At 40.7% G+C, this 17539-nt stretch overlaps 1 protein-coding gene across 1 annotated transcript in view; it reads left to right on the top strand.

The window, feature by feature from the left end:
* The window catches only part of itga4 (integrin alpha 4), a 155889-nt gene that overhangs the window by 42631 nt on the left and 95719 nt on the right, over nucleotides 1–17539 (top strand). Inside the window, exons 9-13 of the mRNA XM_063052058.1 lie at nucleotides 76–213; nucleotides 290–398; nucleotides 3328–3422; nucleotides 4899–4989; nucleotides 8456–8501. Of these exons, the coding sequence (XP_062908128.1) occupies nucleotides 76–213; nucleotides 290–398; nucleotides 3328–3422; nucleotides 4899–4989; nucleotides 8456–8501 (479 nt within the window). The remainder of the gene's footprint in view (nucleotides 1–75; nucleotides 214–289; nucleotides 399–3327; nucleotides 3423–4898; nucleotides 4990–8455; nucleotides 8502–17539) is intronic.

Raw genomic sequence — 17539 nt, 5'->3', positions numbered from 1 at the left:
TAAAGCTGGTCTTTAATTCTGAGATTCCAGAAGTTTTACAACGCTTCATTTTGTTTTGATCTCTTTGGCTTGTAGATTGGTACATACTTTGGCTCATCGCTTTGTGCGTTGGATCTCAATTCAGATGGCCTCTCGGACTTGTTAGTGGGAGCACCCTTGTACAGTGTGGTCAGAGAAGAAGGCCGGGTCTATGTTTATTTGAACGAGGGATCGGTAAGTTTGTAGAATTTCTTTGAACTGATTTGTATTTTGCAATTATCACTGTCTTATAAATTTTGTTCTTATAAAGGGCAAGATGAAGGAGCTTGACACTGAACTGGTTGGAGGAAATTCATATGCGGCAAGGTTTGGGGAAGCCATCGTGGATCTTGGAGACATGGATAATGATGGATATTCAGGTTTGGTATATTTAGAGTGTATGGCTTCTAAGTTGTTTCTTTCTGGAGGCGTCCAATTTATGCACTGTCTATTAGTGCGTTGGGATATTTTGTTATATTATAACTGAAAGTTGTGGTTGTTGTAAGATGCTGTTGTATCAAAATATTAGCACTCTTGGTGTGGAATTTCTATATTTTTGGTATGTTCAGGTGGGTAGGAGGAGGGTACAGACTGGCAATTCCATCTGAGGCAGGTGGTACAGCAACTCTACAGAGCTAGGGGCAGAGGCATTTATTTTCTCCCATAACTTTAGACTCAATCACAAAGAATGCTTACTATAGATGTGAATTTCAGATAATGGAAAATTGAAGGCTATTTCCTATTACTAAAGGAACACACAATATCAAAATAGTTCAAGCTGACCAATGTCTAGTCCTTCTCTATTGCTCTTACACCATCTATTTCCAGGGTCAGGTCTATATTGAGAAATGAGGCAAAATGCCACTAACACTTTGACTTATTTGTTTGCAGCTGAGGTTATAAGAAGGGGAAGGAAGTTCATACAGTGCCTTGCTCCAGTGTAGATCATAAGACACAGCAGAATTAGGCCATTCAGCCCATCGAGTCTGCTCTGCCATTCCATCATGGCTGATTCCAGTTCCCACTCAACTGCATACACCTGCCTTCTCACCATATCTTTTGATGCCGACTGATCAGGAAAAGATCAACTTCCACCTTAAGTATACCCATGGACTTGGCCTCCAGTACAGTCTGTGGCAGAGCATTCCACAGGTTAGCTATCTTCTGGCTAAAAAAATTCCTCCTTACCTCAGTTCTAAAGGGTTGCCCCTCAGTTTTGAAACTGTTCCCTCTAGTTCTGGATACCCCACCATAGGAAACATCCTCTGTATATCCACCCTATCTAGTCCTTTTAACATTTGGTAGGTTTCAATGAGACCCCCTGCCCCCAACACTCCTCTAAATTCCAGTGAGAACAGGCTCGAAGCTGCCAAACACTCCCTATATGTTAACCCCTTCATTCCTCGAATCATCCTTGTGAACCTCCTCTGGACTCTCTCCAATGACAACACATCCTTTCTGAGATATGTGGTGCAAAACTGTTTACAATACTCCATTTGAGGCCTGACTAGTGTCTTATAAAGCCTCAATATTATCTCCTTGCTTTTATATTCTATTCCCCTTGAAATAAATGCCAATGTTGCATTTGCCGCCTTTACCACAGGCTCAACCTGTAAATTAACCCTCTTGGAGTCTTGCACGAGGACTCCTCAGTCACTCTGCACTTCTGATGTTTGAACCTTCTCCCCATTTAGATAATGTTCACCAAAATGATTTATCATATATTTCCCAACACTGTATTCCATCTGCCACTTTTTGGCCATTCTTCCAATTTGTCTAAGTCCTGCTGCAATCGCATTGCTTCCTCAGCACTACCTACCCCTCCACCTGTCTTTGTATCATCTGCAAACTTTGCCACAAAGTAATCGGTTCTATTATCCAAATCATTGACAAGCAATATGAAAAGTAGAGGTCCTAATTTTGAGCCCTGAGGAACACCACTAGTCACTGGCAGCCAACCAGAAATGGCCCTTTTTATTCCCAATCACTGCCTGCTGCCTGTCAACCATTCCCCTATCCATGCCAGTATCTTTCCTGTTAAGCTTCATGACTGTCACCTTATCAAATGCCTTCTGAAAATCCAAGTAAATGACATCCACTGCCTCTCCTTTGTCCACCCTGCTTGTTACTTCCTCGAAGTATGAGGGCAACACTTGAGGATCAGATTTGTCAGGCAAGATTTCCCTTTAAAGAAACCATGCTGACTTTGATTTATTTTCTAATTTATCTCCAAACTTCATCCTTAATAATAGACTCCAACACTTCCCCAACCACTGAGCTTAGGCTAACCGGCTTATAATTTCCGTTCTTTTGCCTTCCTCTCTTCTTAAAGAGTGGAGTGTGGAGTGACATTTGCAATCTTCCAGTCCTCCAGGACTATGCCAGAATCAAGTGATTCTTGAGGGATCATGACCAATGCATCCATCATCTCTTCAGAAAACTTTCATCAAGTTGGCAGTAGAAACTGAGGTAACAGGTAGTCACTTCTGTGATTGGAACCCAAGCTGTACCTACCGAATCAGGCTTGTGATTGATCTTGAGCCTCTGATCCATTAACATGGACCACCGCCTATCAGACTATTAGCCCCAGTAAAGGAGATTTAACTTTCTGATGAGTAAAACTATAAATTTAATAGCAATGGGAAACAAATTGGCTAAAGCATCCAAACAATATAAAACTGCTCATCTGACGTTATCAGACTATATTGATCATCCTTGCATGGTTTTAAGCGTTGAAAGCAATAGTTTCTCTGAAGCAATCTGCTCAATACTAAATGAGGTGAGAAAACATTGCAATTTTGCATGTATTTTATTGATCAGTGGCATTTTGTGAGGGTGCCTTCTAGAAGACTTTGTCACTAGATCCTTTTATGCTATCATAGGAAATGGCATGCTGTTTGGAATATATGCTTGTATGAAAGTAATAAATGCCACAATTGCACAATAAAATAATCCTGTAGCTTTTCCTATGGGAAGTATGAATTAACTGGGCATGGTGCAGACCCAGTGATAGATGATGTCACTGTTAGAGTGGACCTAACACAGTGCCACCACAAATAAAATTTCATTTCTAAAATGTGAAACAAAATCGTATGATTTGTTGAAATTGTTATAGCAGTTGCTTTTCCCATTTTTTGGCCAGAGGAATGTTAGTGCATTTCAGTTCTTGCATGGTAAAGAAACTAATTATGTTTTGAGCATAGTATATTTGTTGAAAGATAATAAAGGTGAAAATAAGCTGTGTACCACTGACCTTTAACAACACTGAACAAGAACGTACTAGATTCAGTATGTATATTTCCATTACAGACATAGCAATAGGTGCTCCCCAAGAGGATAATCAACGAGGAGCGATTTATATCTACAATGGCAGAGAGACAGGGATATCCTTAACCTTTTCTCAAGTAAGGAATTGAATTTAAACATTATAAAACTTGACTTAATATGTATATTGTATATGTGGTAAAGAAATGAACCTTGTTACGGAGTCACTTCACACATCTGGGACAAGAACGGACAATAACTACAGGGATGCAGTATTTCATGAACAGTTTAGGATACATGAAAGGACGTAACAAAAATAGAAAATAGTGGAGATGCTTAGCAGATCAACCAGCATGTGAGGGAAGACTAAACGTGTTAATGTTTCAGGTCAATGATTTCTTCAGAACTTGTCGACCTGAAAGTACTTGCAGAGGGAATTATAAAGAAGGTCTGTGATAGACAGAAAGCAAGAGAAGTTGAATGACAAAATGAAGGTGATGGCCAAAGGAAGGTTGACCATTAACAAAAGAAAGTGTATAAATAGGAGGGGGAAGAAATCTGAAGAGAGAGGGCAAAAGACTAGGTCTCCTGAAAATGAAGATATAGAGCTGGAATGGATGATTATATGAAATAATTGAACGTGACGTTGTGTCCAGGATTTGATCAATTCTTAGCCAGCCGATGAGGTGCTCTTCCTGAACTGTACTTTGGACTTTGTGCAGGAGGCTGAAGAATGGGGTGTAGAAATTAAAGTGGAAGCCATCTGGAGGCTTGGGACCATGCTCAAGAACTGAATGACATATTCTGCAAAACAGTCACTCTGTTTGGCTTTTCCAATGTAGAAGTGACAACATTGTGAGTACTGAATGCAATATATAGAACAGGAAAAAAAGGGCAAGTAATTACTGCTTCAGTTAGGAATTTTTTAAAAACCGAGTGGTGGGAGAGGAAGAGGTGAAAGAGTGTGGGGAGGTGGCGTGACAAGCAGAGTAGCTATTGGTGGAGATGGAAAAACAAACATACAGTAAGTACATTCCCATGTAAATGGAGAAGGACCAGTGCTGAGGTGGATACGTCTGACGGTGGCACGTTGAATATGATGCTGATGGGGTGGATGGTGAGGATAAAGCCTGTCTTTGTGCGATAGGAGGAAATAAAATGAGAGCGATCGTGTGGAAAACTAAAACAACATGGTTCAGAGCTCTGTCATCTGTGGGGGGAAAACACAGCAGATGCACTTATATGAAAGATATCACTAAAACAAATGCAATAGGAAAACTGAAGAATTGAATGGAGTTTTTCAGAATCATGGTTGGAGGAAGAGGTAGTCAATGGTCTTGTGGAGATGACTACTTTGTCTTTCTGTCCATTAAGTACCATGAGAGTAGGGTGAGAAAAGGTTGTTGAATGGTGAATGGAGTGACATTTTTTTAAAATTTTTTCCAGTCATCTGGAACCATTCCAGAATCTAGTGACTCTTGAAAGATCCTTACTAATGCTCCGTAATCTCTTCAGCTATCTCTTTAGGAATCCTTGGGTGTAGTCCATACGTTCTCAATGACATAACTACCTTCAGATCTTAAGGGATTCACTATTTTATATTCAAATTTTTACAGAAAATCCTTGGGCGACAGATAAGTAATGAATTACGTGCTTTTGGCTGCTCGATATCTGGAGGCATTGATGTAGATGATAATGGTTACCCAGGTAATCTTCAGAATTTCTTGAATTCTTTTATAGGTGAAAATAATATGTTTCTCTGAATTCAGTAATGTTATGTTAAAGAAATGCTAATGATTAAGAAATTAGACATTCATCGGCCAATACTGTATTCAGTGAAAAGGCTTTTAAAATATAATCCATAGTGATACCATTACACTTGTGGGGATCAACGATTGCTAAACCTGAGTGAGTCAGTCATTACTGCATTTCTCCTTGCTCTGTCCTGACCAGCATTTTATTCATATTCACTTTTTTTTTACTTCATCAAAAAAAATGGAAACCACAACTTTGTAACTGCATTATATTGACTTTCAGTTTTGAGGCTGCATTCACAAATGTGCATACTTTAAAATAAAATTAAGCTTGAGGTTTAGTTGAGTCCTCAATACTTCAAAAATGCGATAATTATAGTTATAAGATTGTGTTAGTCAGAATCCCTGAAAATGACCAGCAAATCTCCCAGATTCAATATTTTGAAATGGAGGCAGGTGATTAAACATTAATGCATACAACTCTTCCCAGCCAGGAACAAAAGGATGGGCAAAGACTTCACTTCCTTATTTTTTTTTGGCAGCCCACTGTAAAGATGCAGTGATTTCTTATTTGAGTTTGAACCTTGTATTTGGAATGATGAAACACAGCACGTTTTAGTTTATAAAAAGCAGAGCATTGCAGGATGCTCTGTATGCCCATTGTCCACTTCAGACACAGTGCTATTCCCAGCACTTGCTGGATGGGATATGCTGGAGACCTCCCTTTCATGAGATGCATCAGCACTCAAAGGTGTCCTTCAGTTTATTTGAATGTCTCTGAAAACCTTTTGAAGCTTTTCATTAAATATGTTAAGTTAAAAATTAAACTATGATTTAATCAACAATCAATGTCAATTGAAATAATAAAAAGCAGACCACGTCTCTTTAATGTAGGCCATTCATTTTGCCAGTTGCTGGATGCTACATGAAGCTGAAGAACCAGGCACAAAGTGTATCCATCCCCCCTCAACCCATGCCCAGGTCTATCACTGGACTCAAAGTTGAAGAGATAGTGAATATTGGAGGGTTAATGTAATTTGCTCAAGCACATAGCTTTCCATAGATTTACTGTCTTACTGCTGGATTTGATTCAGTAATCTGATAAATTGTGATGGCTTGAGATGAGAGCCATTAAACCATTCCACGCCATTACTCACTGTCCATTGCGCTGCTGGTGTGAAGGTCTTCCATCTCTGTCTATCCTTGGCCATCTTCTCTTTTGTGCCTCTGCTGTGGTTCAGAGTCCTGATTTCTGCCTTTATGGCGCCGAGTCATCATTGTTCTCCCATGTTTCCTCTGCCCTTCAGGGGTCCAGTGAAGTGCAGTCTTGATCACGGAGCTGGCCTGTCTCTTCTCAACACATGGCTAATCCATCTCCAACGCGTCCGCATGACGTTTGTGGCCATGTCCCGTATATGGCACCAAAGGAGCTGGGGGTGGTTGGAGATCTTTCTTGACCAGAAGATGTGGAGGATATGCTGGAGGCTTGAGGTGTGAAATGATGACAGCTTGTCAGAGTTGTTCGCTGTCATGCACCAGCATTCTGACCCATACAAGAGTGACAAGAACACAACTCTGGCACAGCTTCACTTTGGCTTAGATGCTCTACAATTAAGCTGAATGCTAAATCTGTATGGAAAAATTATATCTTGTTGTAATTATAGTGGCACTAGAAAGTAGAATTTTCTGTTTCTGTATAAATATGACTTAAAATCTGATCAGATCTTCACGCAAGTCCTAAAACTAGATAAAGAGAACCTAATGAAATAACACAAAAAATGTTATTAACCTCATAACTAACATAACATTGCCCTTTTGACATGCTTTTTTTTTTATCTCCCGCTGTAATTTCTAGACCACATCCTGGCTACTGTTCAGAGACCTTTAAATGACTCCCATCAGTGTATTTTTACCCTTGTAACTCCACCCACAACGATTCTACACCTTCTGATCCTAATCCACCTCTTTTCAATGATTTGATTTCATGTTTTAACAAGAGCCACCCTGTTCCCTCTGCCTACCTGCCTGACCTTTCAATAAAATGTGTATCCTTGGGTGTTAAGCTCCCAGCTATAATCTTTCAGCCACCTTTGAGTGATCCCCACAATGTCACACATGCTAATGTATAACTGTGCTACCAGTTCATCTTCCATATTCTGTACACTACGTGCAATCAAATATAATGCTTTCAGTCCCCTAATTATCACCCTTTTTGATCTTGGCCCCCAATGCAACTCATCCTGTTGACTGCAATTTTGCAGTCTCACTGCACACAGCCTCAGTTTGTAAGTCAACAACATTGTCCAGTTCTTTATCATCTCTTTCGAAAGATTTGATTTCATGATTTTTTTTACCAGCAGAGCCACTCCTTTTCTGCCTACCTGCCCGTGCTTTCAATAGATTGTGTATCCTTGGATATTAAGCTCCCAATTACGATAATCTTTTAACCATGACTCCGTGGGACACAATACATCATGCCTGACAATCTCTAACTGCACTACAAGATCATCTACCTTATTTTATATACTGCGTGCATTCAAATTTAACACTTACAGTTCTGTATTTGTCACCTTTTTCAATTTTGTCCCCCTTTTACACTGCAACCCATCCTGCTGACTGCAATTTTGCCCTATCATCTGCCTGTCCTTTTTGACAGTCTCCTTATACGCTACCACTACTATAAATCAATATCCCTATTCTCCGGTTCCCATCCCCTGACAAATTAGTTCAAACCCTCCCCAACAGCTCTAGCAAACCTGATACAGCTTATATATATGAGCAAGTGTTTGGTAGATCAGCAGTTTGGATTTGTAGGCTGCTGTGAAGCTACAGACCTCTTCTGCCCTGTGGGAATTTGGTTGCAATTTGTTCCTAGGAATGCCATAACCTGAGGATGAACTGTGTACTTCTTATAGAAAGAGTGCATTGGAAATCCACTAGACTGGTTCCAGGGATGTCCATAAGAGTATGTTTGGAGGCTTACATTGCCTGAGCTTTAGTAGAATGAGAGGTGACCTCACCGAAAGAGACAAAGCTCTTAAATGGCTTGCTAGGGTAAGTATGGTGAGGATCTGATCTCAAAACAGTCTCAAAATAAAAGTTCAATAGAAATTGCTTCACTTAAAGTAAAGTGAATCTTTGGAAATAATGTCCCTAGAGTCTGCAGAAACTCTTGAAGTTATTGATTATATTCAAAATTAAGATCAATGGAGTTCTTGTTATTAGAAGAATTGGAGGATATGGGGATTAGGTGTGTGATGAAAGAGCAATACCGTATGCTCACATTGAATGGCAGAGTTGGTATGAAGGGTTGCATGGCCTACCTCTGTCCTTGTTTCTTGCATTGTTAAAGGTGAACTGGCTTAAAAATTTGATTACTTAGAAATAATGACCTTTTATCAATTTGTTTTTCCTCGTAGATGTAGCAGTTGGTGCCTTTATGTCAAATACTGTGTTGTTGCTCAGGTGAGATTATTTCATTGGGTGTGGTCATTTTCAAAATGGAAAATAGTGGTACCTAATTAGCAAGTATAAAGCACTGATCTATATACTGTTTGAAGTTCAAAACTTAAACCCTTCTTGTATTGACATAGTTTGCAGTAAGCAGTAGGGTTGTATCACTATATGAGTTCATTTAACAATTATGTGAGTTTTCAACACCTTTAAGAATATATCAACAAGCATTTGTTTTTATTCCATTTGCAAAGCTTCTTAATGCATAATTCATGCAAATCATTCAGAACAGTTTCACAGAAAGAAGTTTTACCTGATAAGTCATTTGTACTTTTTGAGAAAGTGAGAACTTAATTGGTTGGAGGGGAAACTGTAATAGAGTGCAAATGAGTGTAAATGTGAAAATACTCTATAAAGTCTTTCATAAAATGCCACCTCACCAGATTATAACATAAATAAAACTTGGAAGTATTGAAAGGAATTATTGGTTATGTTTGTCCTTAATAAAGGCAAACAGGTGGGTAAAAAACATTAGCACATATTTATCTACAGTAAATGGCTCCCGCTCGACCTGGGCACATGTAACCAGCTCACCAATGTCACTTCTGGTTCCAAGTGAACTGTCCGCATTGCACACTGGGAACTGAAGTTCTTTATGTACATGCATAATAGCCCATCTTCCTCTTTTAAAGAAAAATAATCACAATAGTATGTCCCCATCAACCTGCAAGAAACAATAATGCTTTCCAAAAAGATATTTACATTAATTTCAATTGTATTAAGCAAACACAGTCCCCTATTCACAACTACTTTCAATCCGTCTCTGTGGTGGTTTAATGATCCTTCTTGGTCTACTATTTGGTGCGTTAATATTAGTGCCTTTTTGAGAACTCTGACCTACGCGTTCATTTCTTTCACATCCTCATGTCAAGATCCTTTCTGTTCACCTCCATTCTTGTTCTTGCTGTGTAACTATAATTCGCTCCATGCGCCTTATAATGGAGCCCTGGACTACATCCATGTGATCAGTGAGTCTTTGCAGAAGTTCCAAATGAAACTGTCCTAATTCACAGAGCTCCTTCTATTGGCTGCATAGATAGCAACTCCTCCTGTTAGCTTGTGTTGAACTGTTGCTGTTGTTCTGACCTTTTGGGCCGTCAGTGTGGTCTCCCCGTGTTCCCTTTTTTATTTTCCTCTTCAACTTCAGAGAGGATCATGGAGATATTTAACTGGAAGACAATTAGAGATAGATTTTGAACCACACTGCATGATGTGGAAGCGAGACTGGTGACTTCTTCATCATGATCATTCTGTTCAGCACTGGCATCCTGACTGTCCTGCTGGTGTACGCATCTCTATGCAAAGTGGAGTTCTTGTGCTTTTCTTGCGCATAACCTCTCTGGAACTCTCATCGGTGCTGTTATGAGTTTCTCGAGTTTCATCAGGTAAGCATCCAAGCCCCTCAAAGACATCTGCGTACTCCTTTGCATACTCTTCGATAAGTGAAGTGTGGTCATCTTTGGGATATGAAGCCATTAGGAAAAGTCTTTTCACCAGGTTAAGCTTTTCATATGCACTCACACCTAAATTTGGTTGTAATTGCTTTTCTACAATCAGTAACCTCTGTGCTCTCCATTGTGCGTGGAGGTCACTATACAACTCTGTTTTACTGGAACCTTCTCTCCAATGCAGCCTGTCACTTTTAACTTCACTGGATAAATCTTGCTGTTTACTTTGAGAGTCTTGTAATTGTCCACGAACAATAGATTCACCTAGCCTCTGGTGTCAAGTTTGAATGGAATTAACGTTTCATTCACAGTCACTGAAACAATCTATTCTGTTTTACCAGTACCAGTAATCTGTAGAGAATCTACAAAGATTTCCTCTGCAACCACATGCATCTTTCTCTTGGTAGCCCCCACTTTGCAGCACTTGGCAAAATTATTCTTCTTCCCACAATTATTGCAGTACTTTTCCATATTCTTTGGGATGTGTCTACGTCCACATTTGCTGTTTGAGCCTACCACTTTGCTTTGCTGTTGCTTTTAGAAATGTCTTGTGTTTTGCCCCTCTGATTTCACAGCTTTTATGTTGTTTCTGCCCTTGTGCAGCTCCTTAAGTTGTCAATGTGCAGTCTCCACTGCCCTACACATATCCACAGCCTTTTCCAGCATCAAATCTTTTTCATGGAACAATCTTCCTCTGAACCCATTTACTTTATGTTCCGTAAACTTATGTTGTCTCTAACTAGTAAGTCTCTCAAATTTCCAAACTCACTGGACTTACTCAGTGTGTGAAGAACAACTAAGTATGGGTCAAAGCAAACACCTTGTTTCTGGTCAGGGAGGGAAAATGTATATCTTTCAAACGTGATGTTTTTACTTGGGGCAAAATACACCTCAAATTTTGTCATCAGAGTGTCCAATGTAAATACTGCCTCATCATTTGCCTCTTTGCCCATCACATGTAGAAGGGTAGACGTTTTCAATTTTTCCCCTGCCCCTCCGGCTCTGCTCACTGCTAAATATATATTGAATCGCTGTTTGAAGTGTTTCCAGTTATTAGTTAGATTGCTGGTAAACTGCATAAGTCAAAAAGATATCAAAAGATTCAGAAGTACATTTATTAACAAAGTACATATAAATTATGCAACCTTGAGATTTGTCTGTTTACTGGCAACCACAAAGCAAGAAACCCAGTCTTTCTTTAAAAAAAAAGACCAACACCCACTGCGCATCAAAAGAGGAAAAGAAAAACAAATCATGCAAACTATAGAAGCAAGCAACAGCATTCAGAACAAAATTGAGTCCATTGACCCGAATCCCCAGACTTAGTTTATCCATGACAGAATTTTAGGCGCTCTCTCCTGAATCTCTCGGTGAATTCGGGGAACAACAGCAGCTTCAGGGCACAACATGCTCTCTGGCTAGCAGTTTCTCTCCGTTGGAACCTGGTGTCTCTTTCTTAGTTGACTGCGGTACATTTATTGTCCGTGTTTAGTCCTCACACCGACTTCTGACACCATGTTACGTTTGTTCTTACTAAAGACAAACAGTGTGGTGGGGGGGGAATGCTAGCACATATTTCTTTACAGTAAATGGCTTCAGCGTGACCTGAACGCGTGCAATCAGCTCACCAATGTCACTTCCGATACCAGGTGAACTGCCCACATTGCATGCTGGGAAATGAAGTTCTTTATTACGTGCACACGTAACACAGCATTGAAAGGGAATCTGTTGAAGAGAGACATAGTTGATTTGTGGGATTTAGTTTTCAGTCTGAAGCTATTAAATTCATCATTAGGGCCTGGGGATAGTGCAGCAGAAAGCTCTAGAATCCAGTTGATAAACTTGAACGTCTGGTAAGCTTCTGGAGCTGTTAACTTGACTATGCTTGTCATATGTGCAGACTGTATTTGCAGCAATTTGTCTGCGATTGTTCACTGAATCTAATCTTTGAAGGTTAAGGAAACTTGTAAACCTTGGGGTTATTAATAAAGCTTAAAGCGTTTTTTTTTGGTTTTTGTTTTCACACTGTTGACCTGTTGTCAGCAAGGAACAGTAAAAATTATTTGTTTTTTTTCACACCTCTGACTCTTTGATGCACTTAGTTAGCTTCCTGTCACCTCCCTTCCTGAGAAAGATGGATGTATTGGCTTAAGTTGCGTTGGTGCATTTCCTATCTCTGTACGTCTTGCCAGCAAAACAATCACCAAGCATTGTACTGATCAACTAGTATCAGTGGAACTTGAGGGTGTGGAAGAGAATAGACTGTGAATGATGCGTAAAATGAATTTTCCGTTGATGATTATATTGAAGTAGAAAAGCATGAACACGATCCTGCCAGAGTGATGAAGGGATTACTGATGGGTGACGCAGTTGCACAGTGAGTAAAGCTGTTGCCTGCAGTTCCAGTGACCTATGGAAATTCACTCCTTTTTGCATGTTCTTCCTATGACTGAGGGTTTCTTCCCAAACATGCAAGTAAACAGATTACCTGGCTCATATAGCATAAGGATGGGTGATGTTAGTTGATGAGTAGATGGAGAGGATAAAATGGGATCAGTGCAGCTAATGCTGGATGGTCAGTGGGCTGAGGGGGCTTTTTCCATGCCGTCTGGCTGTGCTGACCTTTGGAATGCAAATCCCTGTCACACGATGGCATTTTGTCATGAGAATGTATGAAAACCCTGAACTATTTTGAGCAAGGTTGAATATCTCTAGGTGGTGAGCTGCCTATAAGTTTTTTTTTGAAAATCATGAAAGCTTTTCGCTAAGGGAAGCATCCAATATTTCATGAATTATAGAAAGTGTTTTAGTTTTGGGATATAGTCTTGGGTTTGGTAAAGAGGAGCACTGGAAATGGTAGCATATTTGAAAGCCATTGCTATTTTTGCACAGAGTCATTGAAAATTCTGCTGGCTGGTGGTGTAGTGGCATCAGTGCTGGATTTCAGGTTGAGAGGTCCCGAGTTCATATCTGGCCAGCTCCCTTGCACGCTCTCCATCCGTGCCTGGGTTGAGTGTTGAGCTAACAACTCAACCTGGTTTTTAAAAAAAAAACCTGGAGAGAGATGGGCTCCACCAGGTTTCAGGTGCCCAAGACACACCGTACGATGAGCATACCAAAAAGATCGGTGCAAAAAACTTGTCATGGCGGCGTCCCAACGGCTCCACCAGGAGTTAAGGGCGTACACACACACACACACACACACACCCACCCACAAAATTAGGTATTTAGTTTACTACTCCTGACAAATTTTTGACTGCAGGTTTAAAATGCTCCTTTATTTTATGTTATTAATAAACAGCGCCGAGTTACAAATTCTGCATGTAGTCTAATTATGTATTTCCTTTCAGTTACAGAGGGGTTGGGGGGATTACTATTTGTTTTAGCTGTTGGTAGCTATCAAACTTCCCAGTCACTGAGGCATTAAGATTGCTGTTCAAGGATAGCATCATGCCAGCATCATTCGGAGGACAAGGATGGATAAGGCTGCCAGGAATACAAATGGCACAAGAGACGTGCTGTCTTAAGCTCTGTTTTGCATGCTGTTGTATCTAAATTCACTGGTGCAAGGGCTTGGCATTGGCAGCGGCGTGCTGCTTTTATTACCCCAGGTTTAAAAAAGATGCAACAATGCAGCTATCTCAAGCAGGCATGCAGACAACATCAAGTATTTAAAAAGCTGAACAATATCAGTTCAGTTCATATCATTTGACAAGCAATTAATACTTTTGGCATGCCTTTACAACTGCAATGTGGAGTAAAGGCATTGCCAGCAAATTGTCCAGTTATATTCCTCATTTTTTAAGCCACTTTCTGATCAGAATAGGGCAGCTATAGTACTCACAAGTACAAATTGATTGTTGATATATAATTTAGCAGGACCACTAAAGTGTTGTCATTCCTAGAAGCTGGAGATCAATATCTGTATTACCTATCCAGGCCCAAGAATATAAATGCAATAGAATGTAAAGCACAAACCCAGACAACATGTCTCTTGTGCAACTTACTGTTCCTTTCAGTTAACAGAGGGGTTGGGAGGATTACAATTTGTTTTAGCTGTTGGTAGCTATCAAACATCCCAGTCACTGAAGCATAAAGACTGCTGTTCTACGTTAGTAATTTTTGTCCCCATTCTTATGCTGAAACCATAGAAACTACAGCACAGAAACAGGCCCTTTGGCCCTTCTTGGCTGTGCCGAACCATTTTCTGCCTAGTCCCACTGACCTGCACACGGACCATATCCCTCCATACACCTCCCATCCATGTATCTGTCCAATTTATTCTTAAATGTTAAAAAAGAACCCGCCTCGTCTGGCAGCTCATTCCATACTCCCACCACTCTCTGTGTGAAGAAGCCCCCCCCTAATGTTCCCTTTAAACTTTTCCCCCCTCACCCTTAACCCATGTCCTCTGGTTTTTTTCTCCCCTTGCCTCAGTGGAAAAAGCCTGCTTGCATTCACTCTATCTATACCCATCATAATTTTATATACCTCTATCAAATCTCCCCTCATTCTTCTACGCTCCAGGGAATAAAGTCCTAAGCTATTCAACCTTTCTCTGTAACTGAGTTTCTCAAGTCCCGGCAACATCCTTGTAAACCTTCTCTGCACTCTTTCAACCTTATTTATATCCTTCCTGTAATTTGGTGACCAAAACTGAACACAATACTCCAGATTTGGCCTCACCAATGCCTTATACAACCTCACCAAACATTCCAGCTCAAATAACAATGGACCCAGCACTGATCCCTGTGGCACACCACTAGTCACATGCCTTGTTTCTACTGCAAGAACTATGATTCGGTGAGTGGGAAGTTTGATTCAAAAATTAAAATAATTATTCACAGGTACATTTAATGTCAGAGAAATATATACAATATATATCCTAAAATTCTTTTTCTTCGTAACCATCCATGAAAACAGAGGAGTGACCCAAAGAATGAATGACAGTTAAATGTAAGAACCCCAAAGTTCCCCCAGCTCCCTCCACCCACGCAGCAGCAAAGCAACGATCCCCCCACCAGCAAAAAAATCGACACCTCCCACTAAGCACTCAGGCATGCAGCAAAGCATCAATAAAGACACAGACTTGCAGTACCCTAAAGACTACTCATTCACCCAGTAATTTGACATACCATGGTGTGTGTGTGTGTCTGTCTCTCTCTCTCTCTCCTCCCCCACCCCCCAAAATAAGGGAAAAAAAGATGTCTCCATTTCACAGCGAGAGGGGAGACATAACAAACAACTCGCTGATTTACGATGTTAAAAGTCTGTTCTGTCACTTTTTCTGAGCTCTGTGCCCAAAGAACTCGGGTCTCTGGGCACACAGCCAGCAGCCAGCTCGCTGCTTATGATCTTCTGTCTCCCACGACGCACCAACTTCCTGCGAAGACACCAGCCGTGAGTCCACCCGCCTCCAGAGCCACGAAATCCCGTAACCCTGAAGGCATGCTAGTCTTCTAGGCCACGTCCATGGTATATCTAATAGCAGCCAGTCATGAGACCCCGAGAGCGAGTCTCATTCCCACAAAGAACCAAAGTCAGTATGTCACTCCAGCTCATGCTCATATGGAAAATAAACTGTCAGAAAAAGACCAAGATATGTAATCAACCTGCCTCCAGCATCACAGTCAGACTCGTGTACCCACGTTTGTATTGTCTAAGATCAGTCATAATCATTTGGAGATGTAAAAAAAAAGACAAGTTCAATTCAGAATAAAGGAGTACAGGGAGATTTATCTCCAATTTCACTTGTTGGTTTTCAGCTTGAGTGTAGTCATTGACTTATTCAGCATAGAAGTGAGTCCCTCAGCCAAAATTGTCCATGCTGACCAAGGTGTCTTCCTAAACTAGTCCCATTTGCCTGTGCTTGCCCTCTATACCTTTCCTATCCATATACAGTACTGTACCAAGAGTCTTTGGGACATGTATATAGCTAGGGTGCCAAAAACTCTTGCATAGTACTGTAGTATTTTTTTGGATTGCTGTATACTGCTGACACAAAAAAAAAACTTGATTCTGATGTGGGTGTCTATTGTGGACTGAGAGTGGAATTGTGATTGGGAAGAGGGGAGGGAGCAGGAAGCACCAGAGAGACATTCTATAATGATCATTAAACTGATTGTTTGGAATCAAATGACCTTGCCTGGTGCCTCAGGACTGAGGGTGTCTACACCTGTGCCACCTCCCCCACACCTGGCACTCCTCTGCCTCCTGTCCCACATCCTCCTTGTGGCACTTCACCTTTGTCATTCCCAACATCCTTTGCTCCCGCCAGATTACGAACTCTTTCTCCTCTTTATGTTGGCAAATGCAATACTGTACAAAGTTCTTGGGCACCATTGCTATATATATATATATGTGTGTGTGTGTGTGTGTCTGTATATATGTATGTATATGTGTATATATGTATATGTGTGTGTGTGTGTGTATAGGTATGTGTATATATACACACACACACACATATGCTTAAGACTTTTGCACAATGTTGTACCTGTCCAAAACATCTTTTAAAAAAAGTACCTATACCCATCGCCACAACTGCTGTGAAGGCTTATTCCATATATCCACCACCTTCTGTGTGGGGAGAAGTTGCATCTGGTCCCTTGTAAATCTTTCCCCTATCACCTGAAGCCTGTGTCCCTCCTATGGCAAAAAAAAAAGGTTGTAACAATCTGTTTTTATCTCTGCTCTCATGGTTTCATAAGCCTCTACTAGTTAAATCCTCAGACTGATTCACTCTGGGGGAACAGTCCCAGTATCTCCAATCTCCTGTCTTAACTGAAGCCCTCCAGTCCCAGTAATATCCTTGTGAGTATTTTTTCCTGCACTCTCTAGCTTAACGACAACCTTCCTATAGAATGGTGACTAAAACTGCATACAGTATTCCAGGTGCCATGTCAACAATGTCATGCACAACTGATAGGAAGGAGTGTAAGAATGAAATTAGGAGAGTCAGAAGGGGCCGTGAGAAGGCCTTGGTGTGCAGGATGAAGAAAAACCCCAAGGCATTCTACAATAATGTGAAGAGCAAGAGGGTAAGACGTGAAAGAATAGGACCTATCAAGTGTGGCAGTGGGAAAGTGTGTATGGAACCAGAGGAGACAGCAGAGGTACTTAATGAATACTTTACTTCAGTATTCACTATGTGAAAGGACCGTGGTGATTGTAGGGATGACTTGCAGCAGACTGAAAAGCTTGAGCATGTAGGTATTAAGAAAGAGGATGTGTTGGAGCTTTTGGAAAGCATCAAATTGGATAAGTTGCCAGGACTGGATTCGATGTACCCCAGGTTACTGTGGGAGGTGAGGGAAGAGATTGCTGAGCCTCTGGTGATGATCTTTGCATCACCAATGGGGACGAGAGAGATTCTGGAGGATTGAAGGGTTGAGAATGTTGTTCCTTTATTCAAGAAAGGGAGTAGAGATAGCCCAGGAAATTATAGACCAGTGAGTCTTACCTCAGTGGTTGGTAAGTTGATGGAGAAGATTCTGAGCAGCAGGATTTATGAACATTTGGAGAGGTATAATATGATTAGGAGCA

Source organism: Mobula hypostoma, chromosome 6, assembly GCF_963921235.1.
Source record: "Mobula hypostoma chromosome 6, sMobHyp1.1, whole genome shotgun sequence".
NCBI classification, from domain to species: domain Eukaryota; kingdom Metazoa; phylum Chordata; class Chondrichthyes; order Myliobatiformes; family Myliobatidae; genus Mobula; species Mobula hypostoma.
Note: the sequence above shows the minus strand (reverse complement) of the source record. Positions and strands in the feature narration are given on the sequence as shown.